The following is a 19,321-nucleotide window of genomic DNA, read 5'->3' as shown; positions in this document are numbered from 1 at the left end:
CTGCGGTATAGCTCCCAAGATGTTTTTGAGTGAAACTGGCTAACATACGCTCATACGTTTAATTTCTTTCACTTCACACATGAAGCAGGTTACAGATGACAACCGTAAGACGAAAGCCTTTTTCAATAATCAGATATAACACATGAGTTTTACATTTCGGGCTTGATGAAGACTGCAACGATGAGCTGCTCTTTCATTTTGATGAGGTCGAGGCAGTAGAAACACGTTGTTTCCTTGTGGTAAACATTTGGGGAACTCAGTGATGGATCCATATGCAAATCAGTAAAACAGCAAAACAGTATCCACTTTGCTTCGTTAACAGTTAATTCACATGTGACTTCCATGGTCTCTGGTTGCCACATCACTGCTGGTCTTTTCTTGTGTGTACAGCCCTCTACTCTGGTCCTGACATTTATTCATCACACACCAGACTAATAAAATGGACCAAAGGTTTTATAATAATGTGGAAGCACACCTCCCCAGATCTGGAGAGACACGAGGCAAAAATACCAGATGAGCTCAATGTGACAGGTGGTGCTATTTAAAAAACAGCAGAAAGTTGTAATCTGTAATTTGGCCTGCTAATTAATGTACTTAATCATCTTCTGCTCTGAGTCAAGTCTCTAAACACACAAACATGATACATGATTTTAGATTCAGTGTGACTTACACTGTCTGAGGATGCCGTTGCCCCTGATGTCCATTGCAAATTGGTATCTTTTAATCTGTTTTGAAAAAAGCGGCAGACTGAACACCCAGAAATAAACTTGAGCTTTTCATCCAGAATGCCCACAGCTGAGCTATGAGGGCAGAACGTGACTGAATTGCATTGATTCCTCTGGAAAAACAACAACTAAACTGACTGTGATTGCCTCGTGTCAGGGTGGTGGTGGGCAGTCTGTCCAGTGTGTCCACGTGGAGCCCTCTACAGGTCATGGCTGAACACAGCAGCTCGGATATCCTCATTCCTCTGAACCCTGCAGACCCTCAGCCAGGTAGTAAAGCAGTTACACCAAAACAAAGCACTTACAATGGACAATAAACACACTTCCTCATGCCCTCTGTGCCAGTCAGTTTTTAATCTCCTGAGCACCTTTAGCCTACACTGCTGCACTCTTTCTTACTTCCAAACATAGCTTCCGCCACTATTGTTGTATCGTTTTTTTCTCCCCTCGCTGACAACACCTACTTATAGCTTTGGTGAAAGAATCAGTCGCCCGTCGGATGAAATTGCAGGGACTTTCTAAGCTGGCCTTTACTTTCACTTCCATTTTGTTTCAGTGAGCTCTGTGGAGGACACGGCTGCGTTTCCTGCTCAGTGTGAGTCGACAGGATCGGTGGGAAACTGTGAGAGCAGCAGATCACAGCTGACATTCAAGTAAGCTGTCGTTTCAGGCAGAAGTGATGTGTTCCTGTGTGAATTATTTGCAGAGCGCGGCGAAATAGTCATCAGTTATTGTCACAAAACTGAACAGGCAAGCCTACCTTGTCTGATATTGTGCAGCAGCTTTATGTGCAAGCTGAATTGTGAAATAATTCAAAGTGCCCCTGATTGCTCTCTTCATTTGCTTCAGTATGGAGTCCAGTCCACCGACGCACTCTGCTCCACTCTCCACCGTGTTGCCAACATCTGGTTTGCCAGAGTCCATGACAGTGGGTGAGTGTTTCGTCTTTCTCCAGCTGTCTGTCTCTTAGTATTTCTCGCTGCTTCTCACTTTTCCCGTTCTGTGTGTTCTCAAACCTGTTCTGTAGTATGAATCATCATGGATTAAGCTGCATGCAAGCCAGGAGGAAAGACTACCGAGCAGTGTCTTTTCACAGTCACTGCAATTAGATCACGCTGCAAAAATGCAAATAAGTTAAAAAAAAAAAACGAGGTTTGAACTCGCTCATCAGCAAGGTGGATTTCATTTGTTATGGCTGTGGTGAGACTTCTAAACAAAAAACATGTCATCACTTGTACATTTATGATTCAAATGATGCATGACCTTCAGTAGCTTCTTAGGGATACACGCTGAGATGAGATTATCTTCTAAGAAAACCTCAAGAGGACCTGGAGAGTCGACAGTCATGCACTGCAGAAACTCCTCTAATAGAGGCAAAACAAAATATTATGTTAACTAGCGAAATTACATTTACGCTTTGTGAAACAGGGATTAAAATCTAGCTTTTCAAACACACTGTCCAACCTCAAACCTTTAGGTTTAGGTTTGTTTATCCTTACATAAGCCAACATTTGAGAAATGTCACTGCACAGAATCAGAACAGTTAAGGGCCCAATGCAGACGCAATTCCTTTGTCATGCTGAAGATAAATTGAGTTAAACATACATATGATTAACACTAGACATGACCGCAAAAATCACAATTGTTGAATTTCTCTTGAGGCTTTATCGGAAGACGATCACATTTCTGGGTGTAGTGCCAGAACGTCTGGGATGCTAATGAACCCTTTGAAAGTCCCGATGTGTGTTTGTCGGGAAGTTTCGCCACAGCTGTCGTCTGTAGCAAATTAAATCAAGCTGTGCTCAAACCTCGTTGTTTTTCTTTGCAGATAAAGTCATCTAATTGTTGTGAGTGAAGTCCTGTGCCAAGAGAAGTTCATTGCTTTTCCATAATATTCTCCATAACGATCCACCAGGTGGCACTGTTGGTCCAGTGTATGGACGTGTTACTGTATATACAGTATGTGCACACTCATTTGCTTGTCAGGATCTTTGCTTGTGAGAGAAAAAAAATCATATCGAGTGAAATTTGCATCAGATTTGTAATGTGGATGGGAAAAAAAGCACAAAACACAAGATAAGCATTTTATACGTGTGACCCACTCATGCAGTTTTTTTTTTTTTTTTTTTGCCCTTGCCTGGAGTGTAGTTGGTGTTCTGCTCAGCGCCCCGGAGCTAATCAGAGCTTAGACCCTTAGACGCTCAAACGGATGCTGTTTGATTTTTTATTTTTTGGGGGGATTTGTTGTGTGTGAGCAGGAGAGGGAGAGACAGAAAGCCAGAGGAGGAAAGGTGAGCGGAACTGCTGGTAATCGCCTGGACTGAGCCGTCGTTTGGTGTGTTAGCCCTCGGTAAGAGGAGGTCACAGAGTCAGAGAGAGAGAGGGAGCCGGTGATCAGAAAAATCCCTATTGTCGAGCCACAGAGAATAGACTTCCTGGTGCAAAGCTCTGTGAGGCCTTAGCAAGATGTAAAGCAGCAGACCTCCAGTCAAGGAGAGCGTTTTGGTTAAAAGAACACTGTAACATCACATTTTAGTGTCGGACCCTCAGAACTGCAGAGCAAAGAGCTTCTCTCCAGACTCGCTCACATCACTCAGGGAGAAATCCATCGCGACAGAGGCAGAGATACCATTTTTTACGCCTACTTGGTTCAATAAATCAGAATGCATGGCAGCCAAAACTGATTTTTTTTACATTTTGAGCAAAAGACCAGAACTTTTTTCTCGATCTCGCTGCCTTGCCCTCGCCATCACCGGCTCGCTTGGTTTTGCTCTCTCCGCCTACTCGCCTAACCCAAAGCAACGGTTCTAAAGGGGTTTGTGCGAAGTTGGTCTGAGAAATGCAGGAAAACCCCCAAGGAGTGCATTAAACATCACAAATTGATAATGTGCTGATTAAAAAAAACAAAACAAAAAAAACCTGTCACTGTAGATTTTGCCTTCTAGCAAAACAAACATAATTTACGTTGGCCTTAAACAGAGCTTAAACATACATTCTTACCCCGTTATACCACTTATATATTCAAAAAGGTAAGATTTAATAAAGAGACACTCCACCAATTTTATATACGCCTGTCAGGGAGGTGTACTCCTGAGCTGGTTGCATTCTTTTGAGTTTCCTATAATTGTGTATGTACAACCACATATGGCTTGTTGATTAAGTAAGGAATTAAAATCAGTGGTTGATTGGCTCATACGGCGATGCAAAAGAATCACTGTGCATAAGAAAATTAGCAGTATGTGATGACAACATTTGTATGTTTACTGCTAAAGAACAGCAAAAACTGCTAAAGATCAAGGATTTGTGATGACAGGCAGGTGGATTTTTTTTTTTTTAAAACTGCTGGTTTTTCAAGGTAAGAGAGAGAAACTCAGAAGAAAAAAGGCATTGAAGAGGAAGAGGTGTGCGGCGTTAGCTCTCCTTCACTGCTTTCCAGCCGGATCTGACAGCATGTGAGGCCAGGCAGTCCATTGATTGGCGAGTATAGAGTCTATAATTCACAAGGCACCTCGATTACATGGCCTGGCTCTCTACTAATGCTTCTATTATTGGAACAATTGAACAAGAGCGTGTATGTTCTGGTGGAGGGTGTGCACACTCAACACGCACACGCACACAGTTTTCTTCCCTTGAAATGTGGCTCTTACATGTTGGAGCACAGTGAATGTATACGTTTTCCCGCACACATGCACGCTCTTCTGCTGTAATTTGTCCTCATCCCCCTGTGAGGACGGAGGGGCGTCTGGCTCTACTGGAGTCCCTAATGGCTCGTCCGTGGCACCCGCTGTGAACGCGTGGTCGGACTAAAGGTCACATTTATTTCTGGCCTGCCGATGTAGAGAATGGAGCTATGGAGATAATAGACTTCCTCTTTTCTCCTCTCTGTTGTGCTCTTCATCTCGCTCCTCCTTCTCCTCCCTTTTTCTTCCCTTCCTCCCCTAACCAGGCGCTTAGCTCGGGGCTGGAGGAGACCTACTTGTATCCGGGGCTACTCACTGACACCCCACAATAATTATGAAAACAGAGTTGTGGTCTCTTCTCGTCTGGTGGAGCACAAAGTGCAGTGGAGATTAACTCCTTGTCTCACGGTTGTTATTTTTGGAAGTCCTGGTAACAGCCTAGTTAGAAGCTTTGAAACCTCTATGTGCACCTCCCAGCGTAACTATGGAGATGAGTCACCGAACTGCCACACAGCCCGGCCCGAATCTGTCCGCAGCATCAGGATGGAGATTAACATCACCCAGCAGCTGACTGCTAGCAGACTTTGGCTGTGGATGATAACATTCGACTGACTGATGCTTTAAGCCTGCACGAGAAACTGAGAGTCTTAAATGAAAGTTTCTGGCTCACATGTGATGCAAATAACACAAAGTGGTGCAATAGACCGTTATTCATTAGTGATCCGTAGCTCCATTATTGTTTCTCTGTTTTGATTGTCCAGTCTATAAAATGTTCACTCATGAGTAAAAAAAACTGTTTTCCCAAATCCAAAGTGACCTATTTTAATCGTTGTTCTCTAAACATACCCACATAGCCATGTGATTAATTCAGGTACCCCACAGTAGACACTCATGTCATATTATAAATGTATTGAACTGAACAGGCAGAAATGTTTTTAACATTATTAATTATATGAACCAATATAATACTGCAATTTTTTCATGCGTCCGTGCAACCAGATTTTAGAACTTTTTCCGTTTTTGCAGCAACATCCAAACTTGAAGTATTGTCTGCTGTCAAGGCTACAGCTCTGTGTTCTATTAGAATCAGCTTTATAGGCCAAACATGGAAACACATATTGTCTGTATTTGTTGAGAATAGAGTTTAACATTTTCGCTACATACTATTTATTCCATCACTAATTAATTGCATTAGTTCTAAGCTGAATGGTCGGATATTTGGTAACATGTTACATTGAAAAATTGCAGTTTACATCTACTATAATAACAACACAGGCCCCACAGGAGCTCAGGAGTGTCCACCTTTATATGTGATGACAGATTCCATACTCCTCTCCATGGAGGATATCAGGGTTGCACAAAATCTGGAGGGATGCTCTGTCATTCTTCAGGGACATTTTCTTTCAGCTGCTCTTTGCTGGAGGGCTTGTGATGCTCTGTATTTTTCTTTAAAATATCCCAAATTCATTTCCCCATCACCTGTTGCTCTCAGGCAACCTCATCATTACAATCCCACCGCCGTGCTTCACTGTTGGGACTATGCGTTCACTGTGGTAGTCGTGGCAACATGCTGAACCGCATCAGAGGCAAACATATTCATCTTGTTCTGACCAAAGACTGTGCTCCCAACATTCCTCAAGTTTCTTTTTATGTAAAGTTGAATGTGTAACTTTTGTGCCAAAGAGCAAGCAAGTTTTTTTTTTTTTTTTTCCATGGATGTCCTGTGTAGAAGTTAATGTCATGAAATGTCCTCCACACTGTCTAAGCTGTCACAGGAACCCTGATTTCTATTGATGACCACTGTGCCACTTCTGAAGCACCTGCCCGTCTATTTTTCAGAGCTTTATTGTGCAACTGGTGTACTGTTCAGGGCGTCATTTTAGAAGAACGACCACTGTGGCTCTGATTAGTTGTACTATGGCTGCTTCTGTACCTTTTGATTACTGCTGCTGCTGTTTCCAGTGATTTATTTCTTTTGGTCACAGATCTTCTTGTACCCTCACATATCCGCTTTAAAAAAAATAATTCTTCTAGCACTTCTTTTCCATGTCAATAGCTAAATAACTATTCGATTTATTGCTCTGAGATGATGAATCCTAATGAATTTGGTGATTTCCAAATTTTTCATCTAGTGCCACCAGCAGGTTTTTCCTTCTTCGGTAAAAACATGTCAACATTTATTTCATAGACTGATGCAAATTTTGACAATTACAGTTCCCAGATGATGCTAAATAATGACTAAAGGGACCCCTTGGCTTTTTAGGAAATGTCTTGTCAACTGCAGGTTGGATTGCTGCGAAATTTGATAACGGAAAATATTGTCACAACTTTGGTAATCCCTTTCAGTCTCATCTTGTGTCAGCATCAGGTCGAAAGTTTAATTTGGAATTAAACTGCTGATGATGTCTTGTTGACACGTGGAGAAGAAAATAGACACAAATTTAAAGCATTCACAGACTTTGAAGCACATTCTTGTCAGGACGGAAAAGCAAACATAATTCAATATAATCATATGATGATTCTATATTAGAAAAACTTCTCCATACATGCATGTTTTATTACGGGCAAACATTAACTGAATATAGCAGCGGATTTATGAACACTCAATATTATTTTCAGCTGAGTAAGCTGACTGGTAACACAATGAATATAGAAGGTGTTGGTTTTCACGTGTATAAGCAAAGTTGCCAAAAAAAGGATTTCTTGTCCTGCTGACAGTTGTAATAGTGGGAACTGAAGTAGCGTCACAAAGCTTTAGGAGAGACGTATGACCATTTAGCATTGTGTTTGTGCTGTGTTGTGAAGATTGAGTATAAAGTGGGCACATCTGCTGGAGGTTCTAATGATCACTTTAGGCTTTTTACAGCCAAAGCCCTGTTGCAAAACGGCATTTCATTTGGCCATAATTCATTGGTAATTGTTCCTTTTCGTTACTATAATAGCGAAGAAGAGTTTACTTTGATGTTTTCATGACACAGAGTTTCATGCAAATGGTAGCCGGTGTGTTTCTCCTACATTTTTCTCAGATTAGCTTCTTTCTTCAAAGTTTTATAGTAGCTCCAAAAAAGAAAGAAAGTCTGTTTTATTGTAGCAATAAAACCGCTGCTCTCTGTGAGCCAGATAGATCTCATTCTGTACAACTCCTGTCAGCTGCAAAAAGTAAAACCTGATTTTATCAAAGCAGTTCATCTCTGCGACGGAACAAAAGCGTTGCATTAATCCGGCAAGTGTGGCGTGTGGGATGCTGTTATTTCTACATTTGAAAACTGTAGGTTATTAGTTTATGCATATTACTGTGTGCAGCGTCTGTGTGTGTTTTCTGTATTTGAAGTAGTTTCAGTGCAGAAGTCTCACCCCGGTCTCTTTATTCTGCAGTGGAGCTGCGACAGGCCATTGTAGCCATGATGAACAGGAAGGACGAGCTGGAGGAGCAAAACACGTATGTTCAGATACATTCTCCTTTGCCGTTACTTACTAACTGTCAAACACACATACTCGCACAGAGACTGGAAGAAGCTATCGGATGACCTTTCAGTGAAAATTGTGTCAGCTTGTTTTCCGTTTACCCTGAGACAAAAGGCTTTTTTTGTGCTGACTTGCGGCCGGAAGCGGTTTTGTTTTTAGCAGTAATCCTCCAGAGAGGTCCTTCACATTCATGTAACAGCTGCTGACAAACATTGTTATGAAAAGCATAGCTAAATAAAATCCTGTTGGAATGATCGGAAAAAAAAGTCCAATTATTTTAATACACCTTGGCATTTAATCACAATCACTGTGAATCTTCTACCAAGCAGTATTTAGATTTTCATGATAAATTCTGATTTGGGTATTAAATTAGCGATGCAGTCACAGATGTGCGTTGATTAAGTGTTTTATATCAGAGCTAAATATGATTCAGCCTCTGAGTTATTACTGCAAGCAGAATGTTTATCTAATCTACTGTTTATGAAAATAGCATTACCAGAATGTCAACATTTAGTACATCTAAATAAAGAGGATTAGGTCTGTGCTAGATATCAGTTAAATGTGGATGTGGCAGAAACCTGCTGTATTTTATACACAAACATGAAACATGAGTGTGATCTGCTTCGTGGACTGTGTAGGTCTCTTCGCAGTCTGCTGGATGGGGAGATGGAGCACTCAGCGGGCCTGAGGCAGGAAACTGATCTGCTGAAGAAGAGGCTGGCAGAGCTGGAGGAGAGACACTCAGCCAAGGTCCAGGCGCTGGCCAGGTAAAATACAGCTGTGATGTCTGGAGAATGAACATTAACATGCCAATTCAGCTTGCAGGATAGAAAATAAAAGCTTTTTAAGAACAACTTACCTTCTCTATTGACTTTTAACACAGATTATGGTTGTAACAAAGCAGAGCTACCCATCAGCTGTAACTGTTAGTGGCTAGATTAACATTCAGATGGGTGACAAAGGCAAAAAAACAAAACAGAATACGTGAGAGTAGAAACACAAACATTACAGATGCATCCACACAGGTGTGCACTACATGGTACAGTTATGCAGTTAACATCCAGTCATGCTCTGAGGGCATATAAAAATGCTTAGTAGGACCACATGACTCTGGTTTTGCAAAATGGCAAAAGGAAGAGATTTAAGCAACAGTGAAAAGTGGCTCTGTTGTTGGGGCACAGATGGCAGGAGCTTCAGTCACACAGGCTGCTCAGCTAGCTACAGTTTTAAAACGAACGGCAGCTCAGGTGGCATCTGTGTTTAGATATGTGGGAAAAGCATCAGTCAACAACTGTGGAAGGAAAACTGTGGTTGACAGCATACATTCAATTAGCATGATGCTTGTGCATTAGCTCAGTATGTCAGGAAAACAGTGATCTGCTGTATTCTCAACAAAAAGGCGTGTGGCGTTCACTGCAACAAGAAAACCATAAAGGCCTGTATGCTTGACCCCTACAGTGAGGCCATCAGGTGTCTCTGTTATGCTGTGAATGACATTTTGCTTTCATGGTTTTAGTCCACTTATCTCCTTAGAAGGAAAAGTCCCTACAAATCAGTGATCATCTTTATCCCATAATGGAACGTTTCTGTCCTGATGGAGTGGTCACTTCCAGGATGACAGTGGTTCCATCCATAGGGCATAAGAGCTCACTGAATGGTTTGACTGGTATGAAAATGATATGAATTCTAAGCTGTGGCCTCCACAGTTTCCAGACCTGAACCCAGTTGACCACCCATGACATTATGGACCAATGTGTTAGACCGAGCTCTCCACCACTATCATCAAAACATCAAATGTAGAAATATCCTTTGGAAGAATGATGTTCATCCCTCCGGTAGAGTTCCAGAGACTTGGAAAATCAATGCCAAGGTGCACTGAGGCTGTTCTGGTTATATGTGGCGATCCATCAGCTTATTAAAACACTTTATGTTGGTTTTTCCTCTAAGCTGTCACACGTCTATATTTGGTCAATTCATGATTTGCGGGAAAGGAACAAGAGCTGAAATGTTTACTGGATAGATGAACTAGTTGATTGTTAGGAAATTATTTAGAAAAAAAATTTAAATCCTTTTTATAATCATATGAGCATTTTTTTAAAGGTAAAATAACAAATTCACTGCAACTTCTTCAATTAGCGCATTAGCTGGTTAATTTACATTACAGTGAACTGTAAGCTTTTGTGATTTTGGACTGTTAGACAATAAAAAAGGTTCTTTAAGAATGTGTAACTGGTGTTTTTCAATGTTTTCTGAAATTTAATTGATTTATTAAGAAAAATAATTGATAGATCATTCAATAATGCAAAGAAAAATAGTGAATAAGGCTGCTGGTAAATCCAGACAAACACAAAGTTTCGATGGTCCCCAAGTTTTTTTTGCACAGAAGATGGAGCCCCTAATGGCTGAATGTGTTGCCAAATGGTTTTCAAATTGTATTTGGTTTCCATTTGTAGAAGTTATAGCTTTGCATCTGAAAATACAACACTGACTGACTGTCTGGCACAAGTTGTGGTTTTTCTGTATTCAACATACAATATTTCAAAATGTCATCTTCAGAAAATAATATGATTTTACATCCAGAAAAAAGATAAAGAGATTATATTTCTTTTAGTTTTTAGTCCGAGGACAAAAGTTATGTGGATGTTATTTCAGGGTGGTGCTTGTGGGAGGAATTATTCCACGGCAGAGTGCTGGAAAGCATTTTTAAAAAGCCAGAAATTGAATCACTTGACATTTTAATGGTTGTGTGATTGGTGCTGACCATTAGCCTATCAACCCCCAGATACTCTGATGCATAGTTGCATTTTCGTCCTCTCTGGGACAGTACATTTGTCACATAATGCAGATCTAAAGGCACTGCCACCCAGCTCATTTGAATGCAGCATTTTCAAATCAGACATTTTGACTTGTCATGTCAAGAAATGCACAGATGACGATTTTAATGAAGACTAAGTGGAAAGCGGTCATTATTAGCTTCAGTGCACCATTAGCTGCACCTGCGTTTGACAAGGCAGAATGTATGTAGGCAAAGATACTGTGTCTTATTTACTGCAATACCCATGAGCCAGTTTGTGAGCTTGCCCCCATTTGTCTGCCCCATGGGTCTACAAATTTAAACAAATGCAAAAGTCAGTAAACATTGTGTAAAAGCTGTAATAGCCTGGAGGACCTTCCTGTCTGTGATTAAAGCTGCCTTGTCGCTGCTGATTGTGCTGGGCTGTGCCTCATACCTACAGTAGCTGCGTCACTCTTTTACACATAATCACAGTAATTACCCTTACACTGCCGAATGGCGAGAGCTTTAACCCGCTCTAAATGAAGGTGCTGTATTTGTGCAAATATCACTGTGAGGTCTCAACATCCAGTTCAGTCCACTCATGATTGAAAGAATTGGAGAATAAAGGTCAGAACAACCCATTCATCCTCATTGTGTTACATTTCCTTCTCTAAATCATGGTTTGATCACAGTAATTGACCACCTACAGTTTCTCTGAAAGTGGACTGCATCACCTCAGCGTGTGGAGTGTATTTACCGAGTGCCCGAAGTCTTGAGTCAAGCCCTGAGCCCCTTAAATAGACGATTAGTCATCCTTCAGCAGTCCAAACAGAAAGCCCCAGCAAGTCTGTGTTCAGATAGTAACCTCCTACAGTAAGTCAAGCCACCAGCAAGGATTGATCGAGTGACTCAAGTTTAAGTGTGTAGGGACTGCTAAAGCAGATGGGTTTGTTGTTCGGAGCGGACAGTGCAGCAGCTGAAAGAGCTTTTTAATATGTGATGATGTTCACATAGAGCGCTTTAATGGAGTGTAAATGGCTAGAGAGAAGTAAAGAGTGCAGAAGGAACAAGGGACGGCCTCACGATTGCCTCACTCTCTTTCTGAGTGACTGTGACATACGGTCCCCATTTACACACACACACACACATACACCCCGAGACACACAAAGCCTATTCTATAGTCTGTTGCTAAATCTCAAGTGCTGCTTTTCCTTCTCAGCCAAATCTGTCTCGATCAATAGCGGCTATAAATACCACTGAAGGAGCAGCTAGCCACTGAATGAGGGTTGGAAGCTGTCAGCATCATTCAGTGAAAGAGGCTACTGGCAACCGTTGCTATGTATCCCACAATTCCTTGTGATTATTCCACTAAGGGTGAACTGGGAGTCAGTTGTTGTGACACAGAATCGGTAATGTCTCGAACACACTTGAAAGGACGGTCGGCTTGCTCGTCGACCGAAAGCGAGCGGAAGGGCTTCGATGCCGCTGAGTTAATTGAGACGCATTGTTTAATCTGCACTAACTTTGACAGGAATCACTTTGCTGCCAGCGGTAACGTTCAGGTTAAATGTTTATCTCTAGCACCAGATGGTCCTGCTGTTCGAGGAAGATGCCGCCAGTCATGTGCTTATTATAGTGCTTCTCCCGGTGAAAGTACTTTTATAGTAGAGCTGCACCCAAAACCCAAAGAAGTGGCGTACATACACAAGGCCTGCGTGTGTGTGTGTGTGTGTGTCTAGAGCCTGGATGTCTATGGGGGTGGCAGAGGATGAGCGAACCGCCATAGATAGACTCTGGCTGACGTAGACTCCAGCAGAGGGGAGTGGGCTGAAACGAGCCGCTGCTCACTTACCGACTTACTCACACACAAAATCAGATACACAACAGGACCCTTACTCACACCCATCCAAATATAACATGAAAATGTAAGACCCTTACTCACACACTGACACGTAGCAGCCCACAACTTTTCACCCACTGTACCAACCCCGGCGCACATGTAACAATCCTCACGTGTGGCCGGGAAATTGTGTTTGTAGCGCCTTCTTTGGATTTCCTGTCAATGAACATCCCACACGGGGCAGGTAAAATATTAAAATATCATTCAGCGTCTCAAGTATTGTGACAGAATCTAGAGGATCACTGTTGGTGCTCTCATAACATATTTACACAGAGGAGCATTTTGACAAACCGGTCATTAGTAATGCGACTATGATGACTGAGCAGGCAGTGACTGCTCAGCCACAACATTAAAACCACTGACAGGTGAAGTGATTAACATTGATTATGTTGTTACCGTGGCACCTGTCTAGGGGTGGAATATATTAGGCAGCAAATTCTTGAAGCTGATGTTTTGTGAGCAGGAAAAATGGAAGCATAGGGATCTGAGCAACATGAAACAATTTGGGATGGCTGGATGACTGTGGGAATGCAAGGTGGCTTGGTGGTTAGCACTGTCGCCTCACAGCTAGAAGATCCCTGGTTAGGGACGGTTAGGACGCCCTGGATCTTTGCATGTTCTCCCCATGCACCGTGGGTTCTCCAGCCTCCTCCCACAGTCCAAAAACATGTTGAGGTTAATTGGTGATTCTAAATTGTCCAGAGGTGTGAATGTGAGTGTGCTTGTTGTCTGTCTCCCTGTGATAGACTGGTGACGTGTCCAAGGTGTTCTGAGTCGGCTGGGATAGACTCCAGCCCCCCGCGACCCTAGTGAGGATTACGCAGTGTATAGATAATGGATGGATAAATTGATGGATGACTGTGTCTGAGAGTCTCCAAAACCGCAAGCCTTGTATGGTGTTCCTGGTTTGCAGTGGTTTACCAAAAGTGATCCAAGAAAGAAAACGGGTGACAGAGTTATGGGCACTCAATGATTCCCCACCAAACGTGCCTACAATGGGCACATGAGTGTCAGAACTGCATCATGGAGTCAAAGGAGGAAGGTCGCCTTTTCTAATAAATTATGTTTTGTGTGTTGTTTACCTGTTGAAGTGATGGCAGCAGGATGCACTGTAGGATGAAGAGAAGCTGTCAGAGGCAGTTTGGTGCTCTTGGGAATCTTCTCCTGGGAAAACCCACAAACATTGTTCAAGAATATTTTGAGGAACGTGACAAAGAGTTCAAGGTGCTGACTCGGCCTTTAGGCTTCAAAGATCTTAGTCCGACTGAGCATCTGTGGGAGGATTAAAAGAATGTGCTGCTCACATCATTGTGGGTGATGCCACAGAACACCTTCAGAGGTCTGTGGAGTTCGTACTTTGATAGATCCGATGTAGGGTTTGAAAATGTCAAAAGATCGAATTGATGGTGTCTTTTTGCATTGAAAGACCAACAGTGTTGAGCCCTTCATATAAAGTGCAATATAAAGAGAAAACCTAAATCAAATCAGAATTTTATGTGACCACCCTTTACCGTTAAATCCTGTTCTCTTAAGTACACTTGTGGTCGTTTTTTTTTACACAAAGGGGTAAACTGTACCAAACATCTTGGGGAACTTGCCACCATCCAGATTTTTCTGTCTCTTGATGTAATCCCAGCCTCACTCCATGATTTTGAGATCGAGGTTCTGTGGTCGCCATCTGTTGTAGGACTCCTTGTCCATCTTGTTGCTGAAGATGGTACTTTGATGCTCTGACTGTTTGTTTGACTTTGCTGTTATTTTGCGGAATGAATCTGGGACGAATCGGATGTCGGCCTTATGGTACTAATTGTTTTGAATCTATATCTGAATGTGTTTTGGTCAATGGCGCTTCTTTTGGATGACTGACATTCAGTTTACAGAGCGATGAGTTAAAATAGCTTTAAACAAGCCTTAAGAGGATCTGTAAGGAACTTTTATTTGTTTATTTTGATATAGTACAAATATATACAATATTCATAAGTGCTATGTAGACCACCTATGGAACTGTCATGCTGAAGACAACCTATAGTGTTTCTGATTACAAAAAGTGCTATAGAGCAATGGTTTTTTTTAAAACCTTTGTTAGATGGACACCAAAGAGAGACAGGAAATTTGTGAACCAGGAGCAGGGATTAACATGCAGTAAAAGGCTAGGACTGTACCACTGCCTGAAACTGTGCCCATGTGGCGTGCTACCCAACCACTCAGCTGTCGGATCGTCCCATGGAGCAAAGTTTTAATATGTGGGACACTGTTTTAAGTCTGCTAGAGTAGCACAAGTCTACCAATGCATACATGCAAGTCTGCAGGAGTCGTGATGCACGATCATGCTGATGGTTTAATGACAATAGAACGATCGGCGCAAATGCGAGGAAGAAAATGATTTTTAGCTCGCAAACATATTTGTAGATATAAACAATGTAGGATTTAAAATATGAAACATTGGCTTTGTAAATGTTTTGTGAGGAAGTAAATTCATCAACACAATATGTGTTGGCAAGATAAACTGAATTTTACGTAACTTAATAAATCTCCAACGTCCCTAGAAATTGGAAGTGATTACTACTCTTTAATATTTCAGTGAATTTGTTCTTTTCCTTTAGTTTATCCCATTTTAGGTTTAAATATTTTAGAATAACCAAATTTCACAAGATGTCCTGCCCCACATCTCTGTATCTTCATCACACAGCGTTTTTTTTTTTTTTTTGTGTAGTTACTATCACTCCTAATGGTAACAGACATTAAAAATAGATGTCCGAGACCGAAATGGCCATGCTCTGAATGTCTGACCGTCAAACTTGTTCTCCCGAGGATGCTGGTTGAGATACGCTCACACACACACACACAGACACGTACAGAAACTCTTTCCCCTCAACCATTTCTTGTCCCCCTTTTTAGCCGTCAGTTGGCAGAGCAGAAAGCAGGCCTCTCTCGCACCAGGAAGGCGGGAAGGCTGCCAGTCGAGTGGGCTCGGGCCAGGAAGTGGTTCCTCGTCACTGGGAGAGGGGGCGGTTGGACAGGCGGACACACACACTCACACACACAAAAGAAACGAGAGCAGATGCCTTTTTCTTAGCTGGCAGAGCCGCCTTTCTCCAGGCAGTCTGGTATAGCTGCTCTAAAAAGTGGCAGAGAAAAGCGGCTGTGAAGTTTCCGTAGTTTATTTGTCGGGAGTGTTTCGGCTCGCTTCTTTTTCTTTCTTGGGGAATTCAATTATGTCAGGCTGCCCACGGGGGGCCTTCTCGTTTCAATGCTGAGGTTTTAACAACCCCTTCACCCCATAGCCTTGTTGTGCATAGGTGTGGATATATATATATATATATACAGTGAGAGCGAGAGAGAGACACAGAGTGTACATTTACTGGATTTTTTTTGTTGAGCCTTTTGGAACTGTGTCATAGGAGTGTATGCATGCTTCAAGTGATTTATTTCAGAGGGGCTGAGCAGTAAATTGCACTCAGGAGCATTATCCAGCGACTGAGCTGCCTGTCTCTGAAGGCGTCTTTGTACCTCTCATTTACTCCCTCCAAACAAAAGCAGACTGTACCTGAAGAACAGCCAATTTAGCTGTGTCTATTGCACATTAAGACGACTTCAGAGCACAGGGATAATAAAGGAAGGGGCGGGGGGAATACAATCGAGACCAAAAAAGAAAAAAAAAAATCACTCCAGGGCTTCAACTCAACTTAAGTAATTACTGCGTGTGGTTTAAGTTTAGGCTTTCCTCTTGAGATGGTGTTTTCACTCGTTCTTCAAGCAAAGATGAGATCCTCCGTTTTTAGCGCTCTTTCTAATAGACTCTTGCAGTATTTGCTTTATGTAAAACACATTCTCCAACTTTACATTGTTCGCTAACTCTATGTCTTTCAAACAAAAAATATATTTATCTCTCAAAGGCACACTGTTTCATGCTCTTTCACCATCCCCTTCATTTGCACACAAAACGGTTACTGTTTTTTTTTTTTCATTTCTTTTTCTAAGGCACACAGATTTTCTTTGTCTCCGAGTTTCTTTTGTACACACACAAAAAAATATCACAAACTCTTCTATAAATCTTGTGCACAAACACTATTCATCTTCTTCACTTGTCTCACAAGGAAGAAGATGAGATGACTTCAGCGGTTTTATTACCCAGTGTCATTAATGAACTTCCTGAATCCTCTGAGCGGACATTTACACTGACAATATTTCTAGATCAGACTATTACCCTTAATGAGAAAGTGGTTTGGTGTTGGGGCCACATCAGCTGGACAAAGGGGGCAGTTAGTTCACTTTTGACACACTCATTTAAAACTTTACTGTCCCTAAAGACAGATGACACGCTTAGAGCTTCACATGAGCGTGACCACATTGTGTTTGCAGTGATTAAACATGCTTTATAGAGTTTTGGGGTTGATATAATTGAAAGGTGTCCCTCCCGTAGGGTTTTGTTGTTTAGTTTAGTTTTATATCCATTATTTAACTGTTGTCCTGTGGGTCTGAATAATGCTGGTTCACCAACAGAGGTTGTTTTGATGGACTCGCTGACGGCATTTAGGATGTTAATGCAACCCAGAAATCAAGATTTTTAGCCTTAGAGGGTGTACAAGCTAAAAACATATAATTACTCAACTGTTTGGATAAAGTGAGTGCGAGGTAAGTGTTTTCAGTGCACATTAAAGTAGAGCTGAAACAATTAGTTTTTTAGTTGGTTCCCAATCCTGGGAACCCGTTAAGTGGCCACAGGATGCTTAACACGAAAGAGCAGTTAATCTCTGCAAAATTATATTTCATCCATGTGATGGAAATCTGGTGTAGTCAGGTTCTCAAGAGACTCTTGTGTTTTATGCAGAAGCATTTATTGAAGCTCACAACTGAAAACAGAAACAGATGAGTATACAGGTTCATACAATGCATCGCCACTCAGTGTTGGAGGTCAACCAGAGACAGAAAACTTGTTCACCATTCATATTACCTGTCAGTCTGTTTGTTGCTGCACCACTGAAATATCTGCTGTGTCTCTGACTCCTAGATGGATTGTCATGAAATGTAATACAAATGCTGTTAACTCTGTGAACCTCTGACTTGCTTTCTGATGGCATCAGGAAGTTTTTTTGTAGGTTGAAGTTTAGCCTCACATAAGTGCTTCTGTGGTTGCAGGTGCATGCTCCTTGTCTTAAATCATTCAAAATGTCCAGTTTTACATGTTCAGAACACTAAAGACAAATAAAATGAATCAGTCTGAGAAAGAAGACACATGTTAAGTCTGTGACGAGGACTAACTCACCACTTGCATGTCTAGAAAAGGTTGCAAACTAAAACATTGGGAACCAACCGATAAAGTAGTTAGTTGATTTCCAAAAAAGTTTTTAATTAACAAAAAATTGCTTAAAAATGATGATGATTATGTGCTGCTTTGCATTGGCTCTTGGTTGGGCCAAACAAATTATTTAAAGACAACACTGTGGAAAACAAATCACTGATTACTAGATAATGGTTGTATTTGTTAGTTGCAGTACTCAAAGAAATTAAGATGGTGAAATTCCTTTGGGGCTAAATAAGATTTGTGAACCTGGAAAGGCCTGCGTTTTCTACAGTTTCCACTCAACAAATGAAAACATGGAAACAACATTAAATATATCAGCAAAAAGGGAACAATTGGAATATTTGCAGATACTGAGGCATGAAGTAGAGAGTTTTCCTGCCAATTTTCAGCAGGCTTATTGCACGTGGGGGAAAAAAGACGAGGCAATTTGTGTTTTAATTTCGCATGTGGCGCCCTGAACTGCTGTACAACCCGAGGGAAGCTGCACAGGACACGGAGGGTGTACATCATTCCTCCAGGTCGTGTTTTATCGGTGTGCTCTGAAATTGGATTTGAAAATGTACGGTGCAGTCGAGGCCGTTGTCAGAGCGATGTTCTCTCATAACCTGCAGGACACTTGCTTATTTACATTGTCCCTCTGACTACTACTGTAATATTAAGTGCTTGTATAAACTTCTCCAACTTTCCCTCAAGGCTGCTTATATTGCATATGTCTGTGGCAATGTGGCATAATCCACACCATGTCCTAGTGTGTCTCTCTCCGTCATCTGATATAATGATTTAGTAAACATTGTCATTCTATCATGTTCTAATACCAGAAACAGTTTACTGAGGACATGTGTGACTCTTACTGTAAGTTGTCGTTGCAGTTGTTAACCTTTGGGCTGCTCCAGTGTAGTTTGTGAAATTTGCTGAAGTTTAATTCATCAGCAGTTGGAATCTGTCCCCCAAACTTTTTCCATTAAATACAAGCGAGGCTGATTACCAGCAACACCTTGTCAGTGGAGAGCACGACTGAGGTTGACACAATACGCTGAACGGGCTGACACTTTCTTCCATTAATACATTCTGTTCATTTCTCTAGCTCTGGCTGTGTTTTTCCTTCTTAAATGATGGAAAAAGCAAGCACATTACATCAGCCGAAAGCCTTTCGGTTGTTTCAAAGTGATCAATAATTCAGCAAAAATGTGTTCATTATCGGGCTGTTGTAACCTGAAAAAGAAATTCAATTTCAAGCACAGGCCCACTGAATATTGTTTGTTCGGAGAATAATTTATTCACAGCAGAGAGTGATTGCAGCTGAATGATTCTCCGAACAGTTATTCAAGAACAAACAAAAGTGTTCTTGAATAACTGACAAGCCTTTCGAAATTAATTTCTGTTGGCAGCTTTCTAAACTGTGATGTGCCACAACAAGTGTCAAAATGAAGTAAAGACATAATAGTTTGCAAGCATTTTAAAAAGCCAGAA

General features: G+C 41.5%; 1 protein-coding gene across 1 annotated transcript in view; it reads left to right on the top strand.

Moving 5' to 3' along the window:
- Nucleotides 1-19,321, top strand: part of snx29 (sorting nexin 29) — a 189,315-nt gene that overhangs the window by 16,666 nt on the left and 153,328 nt on the right. The window contains exons 9-13 of the mRNA XM_008297682.1: nucleotides 883-995; nucleotides 1,282-1,378; nucleotides 1,575-1,657; nucleotides 7,781-7,844; nucleotides 8,509-8,637. Coding sequence (XP_008295904.1) covers nucleotides 883-995; nucleotides 1,282-1,378; nucleotides 1,575-1,657; nucleotides 7,781-7,844; nucleotides 8,509-8,637 — 486 coding nt within the window. The remainder of the gene's footprint in view (nucleotides 1-882; nucleotides 996-1,281; nucleotides 1,379-1,574; nucleotides 1,658-7,780; nucleotides 7,845-8,508; nucleotides 8,638-19,321) is intronic.

The sequence above is a fragment of the Stegastes partitus genome, unplaced genomic scaffold (genome assembly GCF_000690725.1).
Source record: "Stegastes partitus isolate 25-593 unplaced genomic scaffold, Stegastes_partitus-1.0.2 Scaffold1237, whole genome shotgun sequence".
In the NCBI taxonomy this organism is placed as follows: domain Eukaryota; kingdom Metazoa; phylum Chordata; class Actinopteri; family Pomacentridae; genus Stegastes; species Stegastes partitus.
This window is presented reverse-complemented; position numbering and strand designations above follow the sequence as displayed.